General features: G+C 44.0%; 1 protein-coding gene across 2 annotated transcripts in view; it reads left to right on the plus strand.

Moving 5' to 3' along the window:
* SEC23IP (SEC23 interacting protein) overlaps window positions 1-17,034 on the plus strand; it is a 45,234-nt gene extending 28,200 nt beyond the window's left edge. Inside the window, exons 17-19 of one of the 2 annotated variants that reach the window (XM_015406920.1) lie at window positions 107-266; window positions 5,145-5,269; window positions 15,491-17,034. In XM_015406920.1, coding sequence (XP_015262406.1) covers window positions 107-266; window positions 5,145-5,226 — 242 coding nt within the window. In that variant the 3' untranslated portion in view covers window positions 5,227-5,269; window positions 15,491-17,034. The remainder of the gene's footprint in view (window positions 1-106; window positions 267-5,144; window positions 5,270-15,490) is intronic. The other variant, XM_015406922.1, reaches the window with a different exon arrangement.
* Window positions 17,035-20,837: the final 3,803 nt, after the last annotated feature.

Genomic DNA, 20,837 nt, shown 5'->3' on the forward strand with positions numbered 1-20,837 from the left:
CCCACAGGTTTTTCCTTTGTGATCTAACCATTGCTGTTTTTTTTTTGCAAGTAACGGTTTCAACTTGTGATCTACTTTCACCCTTTTTCTTTTTCTATGGTATCAGAAAAGATCACTGAAAGCCCAGATCTTTCAAAAGATGAAGATTTGTCCATAAAAGTTGGCCTGCTAAATGGAGGCCGTCGTATTGATTATGTTTTACAAGAAAAACCCATTGAAAGTTTCAATGAATACTTGTTTGCTCTACAGAGTCACTTGTGCTACTGGTAAGGTTTCTTTTTGTTCCAATATGATACACAGCACTGCAAATCTGTTTCCTTGCTTTATTGCTATATCTTGATTACTAGAATTACTAGGAGTAAGGCCCATTGTGGAAATAAATACGAGCTCTAGAAAGAGGCTCTGGCTCTGGGCAGGTGCCCCAGCCTTGGCCAATCAGCGTCAACTTGCTTTGGTGACCTCAACAGGGTATAATGACACAGAGAGGACTGTTTTCTCCAGGCGAACTGATCTCTGCCATCTGAAGATCAGTTGTAATTCTGAGTGAACTCCAGCCCTCCCCTGGAGATTGGCAACAATGGTTCCCCGGGAGAAAATGGCTGGTTTGGAGGGTGGAGTTTATGGCATTGTACCTGTCTGAGGTCCCACCCCTCCTCAAACCCCACCCTCTCCAGGCCCAACCCCTGAAGTCTCCAGGAATTTTCCAACCTGGAGTTGGCAACCCTTTTTCCTTCCTACCAGACTTTTATTGGCCCAGTATGATTTTGTGGCTAATAGTGGTGCAGATCACCCAAGATGCTGCACTGCTACAGTAAATCTAAATATTGTCTAATTTATTCTAAGGTTTAGAAAGGATATTTCCCTTTCTACCACTATGTGGCATTCAAGTTGTGTCCTAGGCTTACAGTATGTTCTATGCAGGAATTTTGGCCTCCCCAGGATTGGGATACCTAAGGGTCAAATGACAAATGAGAAGTTACGTTTTTTAGTTAGTTACCTCTGGGTTCCCCTGATCCAACTCATGCTGCATGGATTGTCATTTTAAAGATCAAAGGGAGCCCTTTTCCATGTGGAACTGTGGCATGGAGAGGAGGGGATTCTCCCCCCCCCCCCCCGTGTTTTCAGAACCTGCAGTGGCACCAGCAATGGACTATTCCAATTATGTGCTGCTCTAGAGTTATGTAAATAACTCCCTGCTGGAATTGTTTCAGCTTATAAGGCAAAAAGTGCTCCCTCTGATTTTTAAAAAGACATTCTCTGCTGCTGCTGTATGGCTGCAGGGAAAATACGTTTGGTTTGGGGGCAGTGTTCCTTCTAAGCTGAGTTAGTGTGAGCTAGCTCACAGTTTTTTAGCCTCTGCCTCACACATTTTTGTCTTAGCTCAGGAAAGATAGCTCCAGAGCCAAACTAATTTATGCAGTAACCTAATCGCTCACTTACAACTTTAATGCCAGTAGCTCACATAGTAGAATTTTTGCTCACAAGACTCCACAGCTTAGAGGAAGCATTGTTTGGGTGAACCGAGACTCAACTTGCCAAAAACAGTAGTGTTTAGTTTGGTCGGAAGACAGTGGCGTTGAATGGGAAAAGCAGGTGGCCTTGGAGATGGGCTTGTGTGACTGTATTAGCATTATAAAGAGAATTGCTGAAATAGGTGGTGATGGTGGTTATGTGGTTTTGCTTTTATTTTTCTTGAGACACGGCCAATGAGAGTGCTTCTTGTCAAAGAAGCAGCTCAACTGAAAACACCAAAAACAACCCCTTCTGATTTGAAAATTTGATTCCAGTATTTTTAACTGAATAGCTGGCCCTATAAAATTTATTTTATAACTTGATGTATGTGCACACTATTTTTCTGAGATGCATTTTTATGCTTCAATCCATTTTGCTTGGTTTGTTATGAAAGATAGCTGTGCATTGTATAGTTTTTATCCACAAGATGGCACTCTTTAGTTATTTTTATTCCGTAAAATAAATTATAAGAGTGCCAGGCTTTTTGAAAATAGATTTCAGGTAATGTAGCAGGATGAGTCCAGGTAACTTCTTTAAATGCTTCAGTTGCTGCTATCGTTGCTATTGCAGACAAATATGTCGTCATAGTACATTTTCCCTTCAATCAATAATATTTACAGTGGCTATTTTTTACTGTTGGCAGTACAAGGTTCGGCATACAAAAGTGTTCTCTTTTCGAGCCTCAAATTAAATTATCTAGACTTTCATAAAGAGAAACTCCAGCATGAAATATATTGTCTGATAAGGAAGATTGCTAACAGCCTGGATGAAAAAATGCCTAGCTCCTTGAGATGTTACTTATCAGGTGATGACGTTTAGCTGTGTGCTATGAAAATCTTCAGCTGCCAATTTGCACACATTAGGACTCTACAAAAGGGGCACAACATTTTTTTCCCTCCAGGCTGTTGGTCTGGAAGTTTTGCTGTTTGAACTTCTGGATGAGGATGGCCTATTAAGGTTTACTTACCTTAGCTTTTAGTGGCTTTTGAAAACAATAGATAGTTTGCATTTTGTAGTACAACTGTTGGGCTGGGTCCGACTAAATTAGTAATTTCCACTGATTCCCCCTTCCTGTTGTAGACCCCCTCCCCTTATGACAATCCCCTAAGAGTAGCATTTTGTGGAGACCAGTGAGCTGCAATGGGAAGGGAAAAGCAGGAAAGCTTTGTTCTACTGCTGGAAAATTTAGTCAGGATTCACACTGTTGGATACAGTAAAGTGAGTGGTACGGCTTGATCAGTGGAGGGTCACATGGATGGCACTAACTCGTATTTGGCCTTTTGTATCTCCCAGCTCCCTGTCTTCTCAGTGATTCAGGGCTGCTCTGTGCCTTTTTTAGAGAAGCTAAAATGCTCAGTGTGCTGGTAGAATAAGGAGCCCGCAATAAAGCACAGGTGTCAGGGCCTGAGCAAGTGTAGTAGACCTGATCAGCAGATGAGTAAGATGGGGTGCTGCCTATAAGGAGCCATCTCTTCTCTGAGTGGAACAGGGAAGGACAGGCAGAGTACAGCTCAACCTTTTGGTTGTCAGGTGAGGCGATTCTGCCATGCTCAGAGTTAGTATTAGGGAGATCTTAACTGGGGATTGACTTTTGCACCCACAAACGCCAAACAAAGAGCAGTGCCCTGACAGCTATCCCCTTCCAGAAATTCTGCTAGGCATTCCGTCAGGCTTATTGTCTGTGGCTGTATCATGGACAGACATTTCCCTTAGCCTTTGTGCCTCTGCTCCATATCCCCCAGTTTCCTGTTGTATTTCTTTCCAGTTCAGTTCTCTTCCCACCTTGGCAAGACTATAGTCTACATCCTTTAATGGTCTCATTTTGGTGCCATCTGAATGTCTCTCAAGTGCTTGAGGCTTCACTCCATTCCTGCGTGTACCCCTCTCCCTTAGGGATTGTTCTCTTTCTTCTTTTATCTGCTTCCTTCCTTCTTCCTGCTAAGTTCCACACCTCCAACCTTTCTTTGGCTGACTAGTAGTTTTCCAAGCTTTTTCTGTCTCACAAACAGTGTTCCCTCTAAGCTGAGTTAGTGTGAGCTAGCTCACAGTTTTTTAGCCTCTGGCACACACATTTTTGTCTTAGCTGAGGAAGGATGGCTCCGGAGCAAACTCACTTATGCAGTAACCAAATCGCTCACTCACAACTTTAATGCCAGTAGCTCACAAAGTAGATTTTTTGCTCACAAGACTTCACAACTTAGAGGGAGCATTGGTCACAAAGGGTTTGTGCATGTGAGAACATAACTCTTACTTGCCAATATATTTACTTTTCCTCAGACAGAAACTCCAAGTACATTATATTAATATTAATAAAACATATGCAGTAACGCTGCAAACATTAATGTTTTTAATTCACTATGTTCTGATAGAAGTGTCAGTTGCTAGAAAGTTATACTGGAATTAAATCTATAAAAGCTCAGCTGAATTAAAAGTAGAGTAGTTGGGAAAATACCACAATTGCATGAGTCAGGCACAATAAACCATGCCCAGGTAGTCTGTGGCTCCTGTGAATCCATTCCATGACTGGTGTTGCTTCCCTATGGCAGAAGGTTTCTTGTGCCAAATGAAAGCACAACCAGAACTGAGTTGAGGGATCCAATCCTAAATCTTTATATGGCAGTGAAATAGACAACGATTGGCTAAGTGGGTGCAATATCATGGGAATAGCCAGTAATATTTTAACTAATGAGTCACAAACAACAAAGGAGCTGTGGTGGCTCAAGTGGTTAAGACACTGAACTGCAGGCTGTGGAAGGTCAGTAGTTCAGCAGTTCAAGACCCGGGTGCCGCAAGACGGGGTGAGCTCCTGTCTCTAGTTCCAGCTCTTGCCAACCTAGCAGTTCGAAAGCAAGAAATTGCAAGTAGATAAATAGGTACCACTTCGGTGGGAAGGTAACAGCATTCCATGTGCCTTGGTGTCTAGTCATGCCGGCCACATGACCACGGAAACGTCTTCGGACAGCGCTGACTTTTCGGCTTTGAAACGGAGATGAGCACTGCAACCCTAGAGTCGGATTCGACTGACTTTCGAGCAAGGGAACCTTTACCTTTACCTTTACCGTACACAAACAACAAGAAGGTTCATATTCCAGCTTCTGCAATGGAATGGGAAATTGTCATTTTGACCGGGATTAAAACCTTTCATGGGGAAGAGAATGGAACTGAGAACCAGAAAGCTGAGCCAAAAGGGATCCCAAGAGGCAAAGTAGTTAAGAAGCCAGAGGTCCTAAGGTAATGTTGCTGAACAGGTAGGGCAAGAATAGACTGGAATATAAGGGAAATACAAGTGAAATGGAAGGAGTCTTAATGGAGCCAAGAAGAAAAGCAGATGTACCTAGAGAAATGGTGTGAACTATACAGTCACCTTTATGACTGGAAGCTTTTTGTTTAAATGTAGTAAGCCTAAACAAACACTGAGGAGGCTGAAGGTAAAATAAATCCCTCAAGACTATGGGAGGAATAGATTGGGGGGGGAATATGAATGAGAGAAAAGATTAAAGCTTCAAAGTGGTAAACCTTTCAAGCCACAAGATCACACTGCAGTTGCGAAAAGGAATGTAAAATAAAATGAAGTGTGCTTTGCTCACAGTAGACAATTCCTTGGAAAATCACCAAGTCTTTTTTGTCTACAGGGAATCGGAAGACACTGCGTTGCTTCTCCTGAAAGAAATATATAGGACTGTAAATATCTCTCCTGAACAGCCACAACATTGATGTATAGATACTTGTAATTTGGAATACTTGTCATTTGGAATATGTAAGTATGCCTCAACTTCAGTGTAGCACACAGTTGTCTTTGATGAGGAAACAGAACTTAATACAAATCAGAGAAATCATGGGGGTACTCTTGTGTAGCATTAGAGATTTTGACGCCAAAGAAAAATAACCATTATGTGATAAAGGAAAGTGTATTTTTCGGACAGAAACAGTCTCATATAATGGTGACAGCATATCTGGAAATTGAGCTAAAATATTAAAAACATTAGGTTGGATCCATTGATTCCTGCCTTCCACTTCAAACCTCTGGCTCCCTCCTCATGCTGTTTTTGGGGGATCCCCTGATTCTCAGGAGCAGCATTTCAGGGGGCATTTTGGGTAGAAGCAGGAGGCAAGGAAGTCGAACTCTGATGGAAATCCTCTCAGTAGAAAATCTTATTAGGATCCAAGCCAGTGAAGTAGTCAATAGTGTATTATCATTGTACACATTATAGCATATTAATTATGAGGAAAACTAGTAATTTCCAAATACATGTTTGTAAATACACTGTACAAGCAGGGAACCTGCAATCACTTGTGAGGGCCACTTCTTCCCCACATTGTTCTCTTTCTCTACTCCTGGAAGCCCCCATATCCTCTCCCCTTCCCCTGCTTCCTTCTTTTTTCCTCACTCACCAGCCAACCTTTTATCTGACCCCATGTCTTATTTACTATTTACTAGCCTGGTACCCATGTTTTGCTACGGTATTTAACTTCCGTAAATCCAGTTATAATACTGATGATGTAAAGTTTGAAATGTAACATTTGTTGTAGGAATTCTAATGGACAAGACTGTAGTGTAAAAAATGAAGTGAGACATGTACTTTTTCTCTCTCTACTGAAGGACCTCTCTGTAGACTGCTGGGGCGGGTTCCCTCATGGCTTTAAGCACCCTGCAACCATTGCTGCACCTGACAGACAACCGCCTGTTAGGTGTAGGAGGTGGGGGGAGTGTGTTGTAAACCATCAGAGAGGCTGAGCCAGCAGCATCGCTAAGGTGATGCTGCTGGAGCGACATCCCTGATGGATTAAAGTACCCTGGTCCTGCTCCTACACCTGACAGACACCCGCCTGTCTGGTTTTGGGGGGATTATGTTTAAACGCATCAGGGAGGCTGGGCCAGCAGCAAGGCTAAGGCAGTCTTGCTGAGCAAACCTCCCTGGCGGCTGTAAGCATCCCACCTCTTCCTACACCTGACAGGCAGCTGCATGTCCAGTGTAGGAGGGGGGAGGGGAAGGACTTTAGAAGCCACTGTGGAGGCGGGGCTGGCAGGATTACTAAGGCGTTACTGCTGGGGCAGGCTCCCTTGTGGCTTTAAGCACCCTGCAACTGCTGCTGCAACTGACAGACAACTGCCTGTCATGTATAGGAGGGGGAAGCATGTTTGAAGCCATAGGGGGGCTAGGCCAGCAGCTTTCCTTCACCTCACAGGCCACTCCTGATTTCCTGAACTGTCATTAGCTCTCTGCAGTCCCCTGTAACTGTTTTTTTTACCTCAGAACACTGAGCTCTGCAGCTGACCAATCAGAGAGTGGGGGGTGTAAGGAGGCAGCAGCCTGGCAGCCACATAGGAATCAATGGGGGTAGCACATTTTACCCCTTTTGACCCCTTTAGGGGTCAAATTTCTAAAAATCCCTTCTTAGTGAACATCTATGCCATGGTAGCAGCGCTTTCCCCGAATTTGGTGTCTCTAGGTCCAGCGCTTTGGCCTGGGCGTTGATTTTATGGTGAGGGGACTTTCTTTTATATATATAGATTTACTTCATTTGTTCCCTACCTTTCTCCCCAGTGGGGACCAAAAGCATCCCACATCATTCTCCTCTCCTCTTTTTTATCCTCATAATAACCCTGCAAGGTATATTAGACTGAGAGAGTGACTGGTCCAAGGTCACCCAGGAAGCTTTTATGGCCGAGTGGCGATTCAAACATGGGTATCCCAGATTTTAGTGTTACACTCTAACCACTACACCACAGTAGCTCTCCACTTTTCCATGTTCCCATCTCCTGGCAGCCTCTCCCTAGGAAAAGGCTAGCTAAGTTGCAAAAGTTGTACAGTAGCAAATTGCTTGTGAATTGTGTGGCTGCTCAGGTTGTGTGGAGGCTGCCGCTAGGCCTAGGTGAGTTGTGTGGCATCAAGTTGTAGCCACCACTGCACCTGGTTGAGTTGTGCAGATCACATTATAGCAAGTTTCCCAGTGGTTGCTGCTGGGCTGAGTTCCGAAGAGTCCTCCCTCCAGGGGTAGGCTGGGAGGTCAAAATAGGTCTGGAAAGGACCCTTGCCCTGCCTTTTTCTGACAGAAACTAAAGTTTGAAGCAACCTCCCCAATGGCCACTGAGAGCTCCTTTCTGAAAAGTACATGAACTGTTTCCAAAAGGTTTTGTTTTTCTTTAAGATTTCAGATTTTTCTGCAAACCTGGGGCTCTTTTCAGGTTCATAGAAAAATCTGTCTTTGTCTATTCATGGCTTCAGTCTCCAAATGTAAGCGTCCATATATTTGGCTAAGTTGAGAGTTAGATATACTGATATGCGTGTAGTATACACAGGCACCTTCTATCTGATTGTGAACTTGATTCCTATTCTGTGGAGGAAGTGAATTTGCAGGGGAAGGAGGTGGTGTCAGCACAGGCGACAAGATGGGGAAGGAGGAGTTAGTGAGGAGGGGTTTAGGTGATAGTAGCCGGATATTTGGTGGAGGGAGTAAGAAGGTGGTGACAACTGGGAAAGCAGGAAGGAGGTGCTGGGGCGAACAAGAAGAGAAGACCTGGGTATCAGTGGGATGAGCTTTCCTCCATCCTGTGAGCTCCTTGCAGGTTCCCTGTTTGCTGCTATTTACTGTTATTCATCATCCTGCATAAAAAACCCCCCTTCATGCTACACATTTTGAATAAATAAAACCTTTAAAAAACATTTCACTAATGCTAAACAAACAAATATTTCACAGGAATAGTTTTAGGTTTTCTTCTAAATGTCCAGTTTTTCCATTGGCAAACATTGAAAAAAGTCTGGGCGGATTTTTTTTCTTCCAGGTCTTTGCAGCTCTGGAGAGCCCGAAGGAAGTGTTGTAAATAAGCCAGTGTTCCTTGGCAAAGAGTTGCTTGCACCTGAAATGTATTATACACTAAAAAGAAACCTGTTCTTAGCTTCAACCAGTTTTAGTGTTAGTGCTACCTTTTTCTTTTGTGACCTCAGTCTAACTAAAATCTACTTCTAGTTTAATATTTACTTTAATCTCCTTTATATCATTAAAATTGCAACCTACTGCACATACTTCAGTGTATGAGCCATCCTATGTTCTGCTGGCACATAGTGTTGTTTAGGTCCTTGTTACAATAGATGGAAGCTAATGTTCTCATCTTGTTTTTTTTAATGATTTTTAAAGCCTCAGGAAAAACACAAAACAAGTCATATACACATACATATCATCTCAGGATTAACTTCAGAAACACTGACCTTGATAATCCATTGAATAAAAAATCTCTAACCATTTAAACTTCTGTAATACCAGAGTACTGTGCTCAGTTGTCATAGTAGCGTTCTTTAGAAAGAGATGTGTCTACTGTGTAGAGTTCAGTTGAAGTGTGTGTGTGCATGTGTGTGGAAACTTAGAAGAGTCGAAATTGTACCAGGTGTTTGTTTGGCACTTCTTAATTAGGCGTCCCTGCCAGCTTTCCTGAGCATACTGCATACCAGTATGTGAAATATTAGGCGCCATTGGGTTTAATGCTTTAGTATTTTCTTATTACATGAGTCACCTGTTGCAGCTGCAGTAAATGAGCAAATGCAATGCTAGGAATTATTCTAATTACTCCAGGGACTCAGTGAAATATACACTCTGGCTCAGACCATGCTGCTGCTTCATGACATATTCATGCTTTGCTTGTTAAGCAAAGTTGTGTTTAAAATACAAATGCCCATAATCACACGCACGACAGGTTGCCTAACAAATGTGAAGTCCTCCAGTGGGCTTTCTACACAGACAGCAATGGGAGAGGGTGGGCCTCATCTTGCTCTGACACTGAAAGCTCATAGGAAACAATGCAGATGCCAGCATCTCCACCATAATGGAGAACAGCCCAGTTCCCAGCATTATTGCACTTGTTCAATTAAATTAAGATTTTTAGCAGAAGATGTTCTATTGTTGATTGGCTTATATCAACAAAAATGCCTTGCATTTTCTCTGCTTTTGGTTGAATGTATTTTTCAAAACTGTAGCAGAATGAAATATGTATCTGGCACATGATCCACCCTGGTGAAGAGGCACAGCACCTGCAGAGAATTGCCAGCAGCTCGCTAGAGCCTCTTCTTTTTCACAGGCAGCACAATGTCCATTTGCTGTGTACAGCCCATCCATACAACTTGTCTACATGCAAGTTAGTTGTGCCATCCAGGTACCTGACCACATTCATAAGAACTTCACCAAGGGCTCCTATTTAACTGACTTCACATTCAAAACAAAATGTTCCTGTTTATACTATGACAATCCCAAATGCTGTAAAAGACATAGACTTTGAGAAAAATATACCTGGTCTTATTATTTATTGATTGATTAGATTTTTACCCCGCCCTCCCGGCAAAGCCGGCTCAGGGCGGCTTACAGCAATATAAAATGGTACAATAAATAATAAAACCAGACAAACACAAATTTAAAACTTTAATTATACAACTTAATAAAGTGCTAGCATTAATTCCTCAGGCACAGTCAGTATCATAATTTACTACAGATGTCCCAGGCACTCGGGTCAGGCTATATTTAGGTCGAGCTATATTTGCTTTCAATTGCTTGCTAACAGAAATGTGCACTATATGGCCTGGATTCACCAGAAGATTTCTGCATATACTAGGATCTTTGTACAAACTTGTACTGGCCCGTTGCACTAAGTTAAATAAAGCATATGCTGAGCTGTTCCTCTGCTTGTGCGAGACACTGTGTAAGCACTTTCTGGGCAATGTAACATACAGGTAGTAACATACAGGAAAGTACGAAGTGTTGCGTGAGGTTTGGGCAAGTGGAACTGTACTAAGTCCATTTACATTTCGACTTGTTATCATGGGATCCAAGCCCATTGTCTTTACATGTACAGCAGACTTTGTAATTATAGAAGGCAAATAAAAGTCTAAAACTTGCTGATTCCTATGTTGGAGACAGGAGCACCATTGCATCTGTTTTAAACAAATACATGCTTCTAGGTTTATTTTAAGAGGAATCAAAGAATATCTGATAGGTATTCATTAATACTAGCATGACCATACTACTGAAAGGCTGCATACTGTATCAGTGGGTTATCACACATATATCACACATATATCAGCATGGTACAGTATTATATGTTTTCTTTGAGAACCTTTTGGGATGTCACTTTGAATAAGACGGTTAAAAGACCAATATTGTTCAGTGTGTGTCTGTGTTTGCATAACTGGGGCTGCGGTCACATGGAACATTAGCCACGCTAGAGAAACAGAAGATAGGCGGAGTTTCCGGGTGCGATCTCACCGGCACATCTGGGAAGCGTAGCGCTCCCGTGGCTCAACCAAGGCTTCCCGCCGAAGACGCGCGGCAAAAAACTAGTACCTCGGAGGTACTAGTTTCCGGAAACCGCGGGGCAAGGGCGGGCGCCTGATCGCGTTTCCGATAGAATCCCGTGGCATCCGGCGCCCGCCCATGTCCCGTCGCAAAGAAGGGGTTTTTTTTAAGTCTCCACAGGATGTGCACAAGCACCCAACGGCGCAAGGGCATACTTGGGTTAAAAAAAAAACCCGTTTGCCACGGCAGCGCCGCTTCTTTGCCGCGCCGTCTGATCAGCACCTCCCCGGGCTCCCCCCCCCACCGGACATTGGCAGGACGTGTGATCCCGCGGCCACGCAGTAGTTCGCTCCGGGGCAAACAGCCACGCCTCCCCCCCCCGCGATATCCGGCCCGTGTGACCGGGGCCCTGGGATAACTTACTTTGAAGTATGAGCTTTTATAGTATGCAAGACAGGATTAAAGATGCTTTTGTGTGGTGGCCACACTGGAGAGCTAGTGTGGTATAGTGGTTAAAGTGACAGACTACGATCTGGGAGACTCAGGAATGAATCTCCAGTTAGCTGTGGAAGGTCACTGGGTGACCCTGGGCCAGTCACATATTCTTAGCCTAAGCTACCTCATTGGGTTGTAGTGAGGATAAAAGAGGAGAAGGATGCAAGTGACTTTGGGTCCCTAAGGGGGAGAAGGGTGGGGTATAAAAGAAGTAAATAAAATAAGTAGTATGATCTTATTCGTGGTCTCTGTGCATCACACCTCTGGGATATAGTGCACCTGCACCGACCTCGATCAGTTCCTCTTGAAAAGCGAAAGGGATTTTTGCACCTGCTCCCTCGTCATGCGCCGGCCCCGCTGCGCATGACTAAGGGAGGGGCATGACAATCCCGCCAGTTCTCTTCTGACCGCCGTGCTGGTAGGATCTTCTCTGCTTCAGTCGGTAAAAATTTGGGCTTTAGGCCTATTCCTCTTTTTCTTCGACGTTTCTTCGTTTTTTTCTTGTTTATTTTTTGTTAAGTGAAAGGACTTCGTTACTCTGGATTTGTTTTCTTTTGGACTCTGTCGTTTGGTCATTTTTTAAAAAGACCCTGTGTGTGTCGTCCCCTCTCCCAGCCTATGTCTTTTATGCCTCGGGGAATTGCACCAAATGAACTCTTGTGTGCATTGCGCAAAGTTTTTGAAGCAGACAAGAAAGGACAGAGCTGCCAGATTTTGCATTGCGCTTTTGGAGTTAGCACTTTTACCGATGTCGTCACAGAACACTTCAGGGCATGCGCCAATGTCGACTGCCGCCTTGACATCGACGTCTGCACTGTCCCCGATACCGACTCACGTAGATGTTGACCGCCTGATGCTGAAACGCTCGACCTAGACATCTCAGTCCGTAGCTCATACTCCCTCTAAAAATGCAGGGAGGGCAAGGATGATCGGCCAGTCAAGCATAAAAAGCGTAAGAAAACTCCCCCTGCGCAATCTCCGCTGACCCCTCGGAGGGCCACGGAACCGAATCCTACGGGGGCTGCTTCCCTTGACTCTTCGAGTCAAGAGCAGCCACAAGGTGTACCTCAGTCGCCTTCACTGCGTCCTTATCCAGCTCACTGACTCTGAGCACAATGTGGACTTAACACAGATCTCCTGGTCTTCCAGTGTCAAAAGTCTGCACTCAGACCATGGAGTTGATGCATTCATCCGTCCTTCACAGCTCTGACTTGATGATCGAGACAGACCATTGGCACTGATCCACCTGCCACCACCGCCCTCCTGGGATCAACGGCAGTGGCAATACATGTTTGGGGCCTAACCATTTCCAGGTAGCATGCCGTGGTTCCCACCCCAACCAATGGAATGGGACTGTCAGTCCACCTCTTCCCATCTCTTCTGGTATCGAGATCCTCCATTGACGCTGCAGTTTGTGAAGCCCCAACCATCAAGGCCGACGGGCAAACCTCCCAAGCCGTCGCACCCGACAGTTCCAAAGTTTAAAGATCCATCGACACCGATCCCATCGACACCGATGTTACCTATGTCTTTTTCTGAGCACTCCAACTCTTCAGACACTTCCTCCCACTCAGGATGAAAACCCCGATCCTCTGGTGGAACCCTCGCCACCTCAACAAATGGGCGATGATCTCCCAATCTCCCCTTCGGAAGACTTAAAATCCTATGGAGATTTCATCAAGCAGATGGCTACGGTGCAACCCCTGCCTACTGTGACAGACTCTGTGTCCGATTTCATCCGGATGGACACCTCTACCCCGATTGCCTTACTGATGACTTCAGGTGGCTAAAGTCCTATGGTCTCACCCACTATCTACCCTTGTCTCGAGCCAGAGGGTAGATCATATGTATAAGGTGCAGGAGCAGGGTGCTGAATTTCTATTTACCCAGCCTAAACCTAATTATGTCGTAGTCACCTCCTCCTCCAAAGGCAGACACAGTCATTCCACCCCCTCTGAGAAAGAAGGAAGGAAACTTGATTCGTTTGGAAGAAAAATTTATTCTGCGGGAGCACTTGGCATCAAGACCTCAAACTATACGGTATGTATGGGGAGTTTGCTCTTTGGGAGCAGATGTCTGAATTTATTGCAACCCTCCCTGAGGACTCTAACCGTCAGGCTCACAGGATTCAAAAGGAGGGAATGCTTTTGGCTAAGCATCAGCTCAATGCAGCTAAGCACACTTTGGATGCGGCTACCGAAACACTGACTTCAGCAGTTACCCTCCGACATGATGCCTGGTTGCGTTCTGCTGCCCTACCGCAGGACACCAGGACTCTCATTGAAGACCTTCCATTCAAAGGTGAGGGCCTTTACAGTGCCACGACTGATACGGTCCTGCAAGACCTAGACAAAAGTATAAAGACATCACGAAACTTAGGAGTCACGTCAGCTCCTAAACTATCCAAAGCGAAATCCTGGAACAAGCCATGGTCTCGCAGATCCTCTCTTAAGTCGTCCCTGGAAACACAGTGGCAACGCTCACCCACTGTGTCTTCCCGCCCTTACGGGCACAAACCAAAATTCTCATCTGTCGCTCAGCATAGGGCTAAGACTCCGAAAGCTCCCAAGCAGAGCCTTTGACTCTTGTCGTCCCACCCCGCCTGTCTCCCTACTTGGCTGCCTGGCAGTGAATAACATCAGACCGGTGGGTACTTTCCGTCATCGAAAAAGGCTACCTCATATAATTTATCCAGATACCTGAGGCCCCCAACTTCATAATTACTCCACCATCCAGTACACTCCTGGAAGAAATCCAGAACCTTCTTCAAAAGGACGCTATAGAACCAGTCCTGACAGCACAACGTCAACACGGGTTCTACTCCCGTTATTTTACGGTCCCCAAAAAAGACGGAGGACTCCGTGCTATTATGGTCCTCAGGGGACTCAACCAGAAATTCTGAATGACAACATTACAAAGCATTCTCCCCCTTCTCAGCGAAGGTGTCTGGATGGTAACCCTGGACTTGCAAGACGCATATTTTTATATAACTATCTACCCATCTCACAGGAGGTTTTTGTGTTTTGCAGTCTCAGAAGGCCACTTTCAGTACAAAGCCCTCCCTTTTGGACTCTGAACAGCGCCCAGAGTCTTTACAAAAAGGATGATTGTCATCGCGGCGTACCTCCGTCTTCAGAGTGTACGGATCTTTCCGTACATAGACAATTGGTTGTTGGTAGCAAGCTCCAGAGAGACTCTGCTCAACCATATCGATTTAACGCTGGTCACCCTAGACCTAGAAGGTGTTACCTTGGCTCCGGATGTCTGTTTCCTGCCCAAGGTTGTTTCTGAGTTCCATTTGGATCCCTGCGGTACCCCACTGCTTACCACCCTCCACTGAGAAAATTGCCCACCTACACTCACTCTCTGTTTTCTATGAACTAGCCAGTTTTTGATCCATAAAAGGACTTGTCCTTCTATCCCATGATTTTTGAGCTTGCTTAGGAGCCTTTGATGAGGAACTTTATCAAAAGCTTTCTGGAAGTCAAGGTAAATAATATCTATTTAATATTATCTATCTAATATCTACTGTGCTACTTACTGGCCAAACAGCCACTCCCGGACCCGCTCCGAGCTCATTGCACCCAGGCAGTAGCTACGTCCACAGCCTTCCTGAGAGGTTTGTTGCTCAGTGACATCTGTCAAGCAGCAACCTGGGCTACCCCTCACACTTTTATGAAGCATTACACCAGAGGTGTGATGCACTGGCGGGATTGTCGTGCCCCTCCCTTAGTCATGCGCAGTGGGGCCAGCGCGTGACAAGGGAGTGGGCACGAAAATCCCTTTCGCTTTTCAAGAGGAACCAATCGAGGTCATTGCAGGCGCACTATATCCCAGGTGTGAATGCACAGATAACCACTCGAAGATCATCAGTTACAGGTAAGCAACCTGGGGTTTTTTGCCATATATGTGCAGTCACGTGTTCTTTGTGTCTCACACACATATTCTCCATTCTCTTCAATCAGCACTCGTTTGGCAGAGAAAGTTTCAATGGGAACAGAAAATATGGAAATATTCCTGTTTGGTCCCCATATTGTCCCCCCCCCTCCCTTGAGTTATACCTGTTCGACAGGAGTCTGGGACCAATCTAATGGAGAAACTGAAAGGGTTGAAGTCATTGGAGGTCTTAACACAAGCCAGACACACACTGCAAAAAGAACAAAGCTTGCAGTTGCTTATCTCTCTCATTCTCTTTTTCATGCAGCATTTCAAACCTTCCTTCTGGCTTGCCAGCAGAATTTCAAGGTGGCAGCACCCATTCTCTAGTCACAGATGAACAAAGAGGATTCACTCACAGCCCCTGGATTCTCTACTGCCAGTTTTGTGTCATTTTTTAAAAATAAGTTGGGATGCAGATGTGAGAAAGCAACATCTGCTCTATGGTGGGGTATTCATGCTTTCCCCTCCCAAAACAAATCATTTTGCCAAAATGTAAATGACCCTTCAAGAAACACGTGGCATGCAGATTCGTTTTCTATCTGTCTTGGTCACTTGATTAATCAGACTTGTGTTTTCTATCAGGCTGTATGGTTTATTTTTAAAACAAACTGTTGGTGAACAGCAATAACCTTTTTATTTAATAAAATATACTATTTTCTCCATGTCTTTAAAAGTGGCTTTCAGGCTCCTTTGATGTGAACTTACACAAAACCATTGGTGAAATGAGCCATTTCGTATGCTGGTAGGCTCTCTATTAAGATTTTATAAAAGACCTCTGAGACAGTTTTCTTTGATGTGTGTGACATGATCTTTTACTTTTCACAGTACAGAGAGCTGACCAGACTGGACTAGCACTCTTGCATCTTGCTCTGTGTTTTCTTTACACAGGGAATAGAAAAGGATGAGCCAAACACAGTAATTCTTGTTTGACAATGATGGTGGCTAAGATGTATTGCTCTTAATACAATTTGAAGTGTGGACTTGGAGAAATCAAATACACTTAACAGCCCTGCAACAGAGAAGGGAGTCTTCTGAAGAGCAAATATGAAGGAGCTGTGGCCTGGCCAAGAACATTTCCTACTTTCTCCTAGTGAAATATGTCAGACAGAGACGTCTCTACATGCTGGACTTCTATGACTTCTTTGCTGTTGCTTTTGATTTTCTTTAGCATATTGTCTAACTTCACTAATGAGGATATTACAACAACTTATTTTTGCTACTGTTTTGCATAGTGGATTCTTAAGTGGATACTTAAAAGTATATGATCCTTTTTGCGTTCTCACAGTGATTTGCATAAAGATGGTTGTGGCAATGTTGGTCGCAGAGAAGAGTTTGCAAAATAAATGACGTGATGCTGTAAATCTCGACAGATACAACAGTGTGGCTAATATTAAAAGATACTGTGATGCCAATGGGCCTTCTCCAGCAAGCTTTATGTTTCTTTCAGCAGCAACACCCACTCTGTCTCGGAGAGCAACAAAATGTTCTCAGTACAGCCTTTTTCATTCTGAATATTTGGCACTCTGTTCAGCACAATGAAATTTCCCTTCAGTCATTTGTTACACCGGAACAAAGTCTGTCAGAGGAATGCAGGATGAAGGAGCTTCCTGTCAGGTAGCTTAGCAAGTGGGAAAGCCCTTTAATAAATCCTGGATTAAAGTTGTCTTCGAAGAGCCAATATAATTGGTATTCAGATTGCATTCTCAGTTGTATTGGATAACATACCAAAGAATGAAAAATGTCCAGAGGTTTTCCAAGTATTAATAACAGTGTCCAATGTGAGGAGTGTGCTGAAGTGAATGCATAAAGGCAGACCAAATAAATGTAATGTTTAAAATAAAACCAAGAAAGTGTTCGTTTATAACCACACTGGTAATTTAAAGGAAAAAACTTCTGGAGGGCGGTTTACTTTCCTTTTGCTTGCTCAATAGTTTAGTGTTGAAAGCTGATTAAACTATTCCAATTGGTTGCTTAGAACACAGAAATGGTATTCGGTCCTTAATATTTGAAGTTTGTTAACAAATTCTAATATTTGAAGGCATTCCTTGTTTACTCATTTGAATACATGGAGAAATCATTTTGATCACCTTTGTTATGATTTAGGATTCCAGTTTAAGCAGATTGGCTGATCCAGTTGCATAAAGCATAAAATATAAGTACAATCAGTAGAAGAAACGTTACATGTGTCCTCACACATTCAGGTTGCAATCCTGAGGACTCTTTCCTCAGAGTAAGCCCCTTGAATAACATGGGACTTTCATCCAAGTAGACCTGCTTAGGGAAGACTTCCCTCCGTCTTATTTCTGTTGCACATGTTTCTGCTTTTTCATCCTATGGGCTTTATTAAGTAAAGTGGATTCTGTGTGATGTAATTCTGTGCAGAAGTACTCAAGGTCCTTGTGATGCAAGCGTAGAATGTTTAGCTTGTGTAATGAGAGAGATGGAGTTTTGTGTGATATGTGCACGTAACACTGGGATTCTTTACAAATCAGAATGGGATTGTTGTTTTAGTTACAGTTTGGGGCTGCTTTTAGGAATGAGCTTTCTGCTTCCGAGTAACAGCACATGCACACATGAGCAGCCACATCTATCAGGGAGCATAGCTGAACACTGTGACAGCTACACCTGTAAGCATTCCTCCCCACACACTGTTTGTTGGGGAGAGACAAGACTAGCAGCAGCCAGAGTGCTAAATCTGTTTTCTCTTGCATGCCCCCCCCCCCCAAGATGAGAGAGAATGGATAGAGACAGAGAAGGAAGAACTGGACAAGAAAACCCTTGCAATCACTTCATTTTTCTTAAATGCTTAATGTTATTATGTTGAGCTTCTTTAAGATGGAAGTTTGTAATATACTGAGCTATTAATGTTCATTTCCTTTGTGAATTTTATTAATTTTAATATTGGCAATCCTTGCTTTGGTTTGTTGGAATCAAAGTCATTTTCCGCATTGCTGCTGCTGACTCTAATAATGTTCACTATATTGATAGGGGCAGTGGAACATTTAGTCAACTTTTTCATTAACTTGTTCCTGCCTTGACTTTCTTTGCTGCCTTAATGTCTTTTTGTTCTTATTGCTGATGCCTCATCCCCAACAGACAAAATTGCATGTCTGTGAAGTCTTCTGCCATCGTAAGTAGTCAGTGGTTTAATAAACAATTCAGTTCTTCCTAAGAAGGGCTCCTCTTCTTAAAATGGTGAAATTTTAATATTGAACTGTCTCATTGAGCCCCATTTAGTTTTTGTTCTGTCTTGGAGCTGTGTGAGCGTATGTCAGCATGGTTACGAGGAATTTATATGTGGGAGTCAGATGTGTGAGCATGTTGATTATCTTGGATGCCATTGCCCCACCCTCCCATTTATTTCTAGGCACAATTCAAGGTCCTGGTTTTGACCAAAAAAGCCCTATTTGGTTGGGCGCAACATACCTGAAGAACCACCTTCTCCCTTATGAATCTGCCAGACCATTACAGTCATCTTTGGAAGCCCTGCCTTCGGGTGCCCCCGTCTTCTGAGATTAGCTAGGTGGCAACCCAAGATAAGGGTCTTCTTGCTCATGGCACCCAAGCTCTGGAACTCTCTCCCCAGGGAGATTCATCTGTCCTGTTGCCATTTTCTGCCAGCAGGTGAAGACTCTTGGGTTTCAGTTGGTGCCTCAGTGATCCCTCCTTCCTGACCAATATTTTAATGACTGTTTTTATGCCATACATATTTTAATTCTGTTTTTAATTGTTTTAATGATGTGTGTATTTTTTTGGGGGGGCTGGTTTTAATGGTTGTATCATGTATCATGTATGTTTTAATTTGTTAGCTGTCTTGGTGGCCCTTGTAAAGGCGGAAAGGCAGGATATAAATTTTGTAAAAAATAAACAGTTGTGCCCTGGGACAGAGATTGGGAACCTGCACTCCACTGGCTCTGTTCCTGTCTTGTATCATTATTAGAAGATGGTGCAAGCAGGAGCAGTCTTAGCCATGGGTAACCTGGGTAGCCACACATCCCTGTCCCCCTAACAAGGGGGAAAGAGCAGGTTCTTACTGCTGGCTCATGTCAGCCCAAGTTTGGGCTGAGGAGGCTTGAGCAGCCAGCTTATGGTGGTGACTCCCCTCCATTTCACAGGGGGAAGGGGAGAGGGAGTACCATGTATTTATATGTCTTCTTGATGGGTTAAATGTTTACTTACTGGTAGTGTTGGGCAAGGAAAAAAGGGGGTGGGAACTCACCGCCTTTATCTGCAGAACAGAGAAAAAGACTTGGGAGGTGGGGGTGGAAAGAAAGAGCCCTCAACAAGCACAAGAGAAATCCTGCTTCAAGTTCAATCAACATTCCAAGAAGAAAATTTAAAACCTCTTAATTAGTACAGCAATTAAGATTTCTTGGGCAGCTACGAATTTCTTGAAATGGTCAGTGTTTTTAAAAAGCCCCGCTGTGTTCTCAGTTTTTAAAGGAAACACAGCTGTGACATTGAAATGGATTATGCATTGAAGAGGGCAAATGTTCATCACTAGTATTTGTTCTGTGGCTTTTTGCAAGGTTTCACTCTCTTCCCCTTTCAGCTTAGTATGAAGTTGCTGGAAGAAGTGTAGGGATTTTTGGAGTATAGTGTTGTCAGTATGTGGATAGCAGTCAGTTGTATTTTTCCTTTTCATCAACAACAAAAGATTTCCTGAATTGGTGCTTGGAGTCCATAAGGGGCTGGATTACATTGAAGTTCAATCCAGACAATACTGAGATGCTATTGGTTGGTAATAAAATTGGTGGAGGGACAGCTTGTTTTCAATGGAATCACACTCATTCTAAAGGAGCAGTTCTCAATTTTGAGGATAATTTAGATTCTTAATTTCAGTTGGAAGCATAGAGCTCCATTGAGACACTCAGTGCCCTTGCCAAGCTTTGCTTGGTGTGCCAACTGTGGACTTTCTTCAGCAAGCATGATTTGGCCACAATTACCCATGCTCTGGTCGTATCCATACTGGATTATTGCAATGTTCTCTATAAAAGGCTGACCTTAGTAATTATTTGGGAGCTTCACTTGGTAAGCTTGCCAGTCCTCAGATGGGGTTGAGATCCCCAATTTCATGGGCTCCTGATTGCTGCTGGCTGGTGGGAGAAGCCCTGCCCACAACAGGGACCAGCAGCGGCCACCCCTCTCCCTCTCCTCCTGTGTGACTTAAAGGGCCCTCCAGCTGATTGTGGCAGGAGCATGTGGCCCACTGATCAGCTGGAGGACCCTTTGTATTGGGTGTCAAACATATGGCCCATGGGTCAGATCCAACCCCTGCAAGCCTCCAGTTCAGCCCAAGAGCAGCTGACTCTGTGCTGCTTCCAACATTGCAGCTACTTTTGGACAGTCTCTCCTGTTTCCTGCTTCAAAGGAGAGAAAGAAAGCCTTCCCTCTATTGGCTGAGGGCTCCCCCTCTGGGGAGGGAACGGGAGGGAGAGAGCCGGGGGGGGATGGTGCCTTGTGGGACTTAAGAAGACCAACAACATTTTATTCCAGATATATGCTTTTGTGTGCAAGCACACTTTCTTCTTCTTCAGAGACAGGGAGGGAGGGATGGGAGAGAGAGAGTTTCCTGTGATTAACACCAAAAATGTTTTATTCCAGGTATAAGA

Source organism: Gekko japonicus, unplaced genomic scaffold (assembly GCF_001447785.1).
Source record: "Gekko japonicus isolate JY-2015 unplaced genomic scaffold, Gekko_japonicus_V1.1 scaffold1288, whole genome shotgun sequence".
In the NCBI taxonomy this organism is placed as follows: domain Eukaryota; kingdom Metazoa; phylum Chordata; class Lepidosauria; order Squamata; family Gekkonidae; genus Gekko; species Gekko japonicus.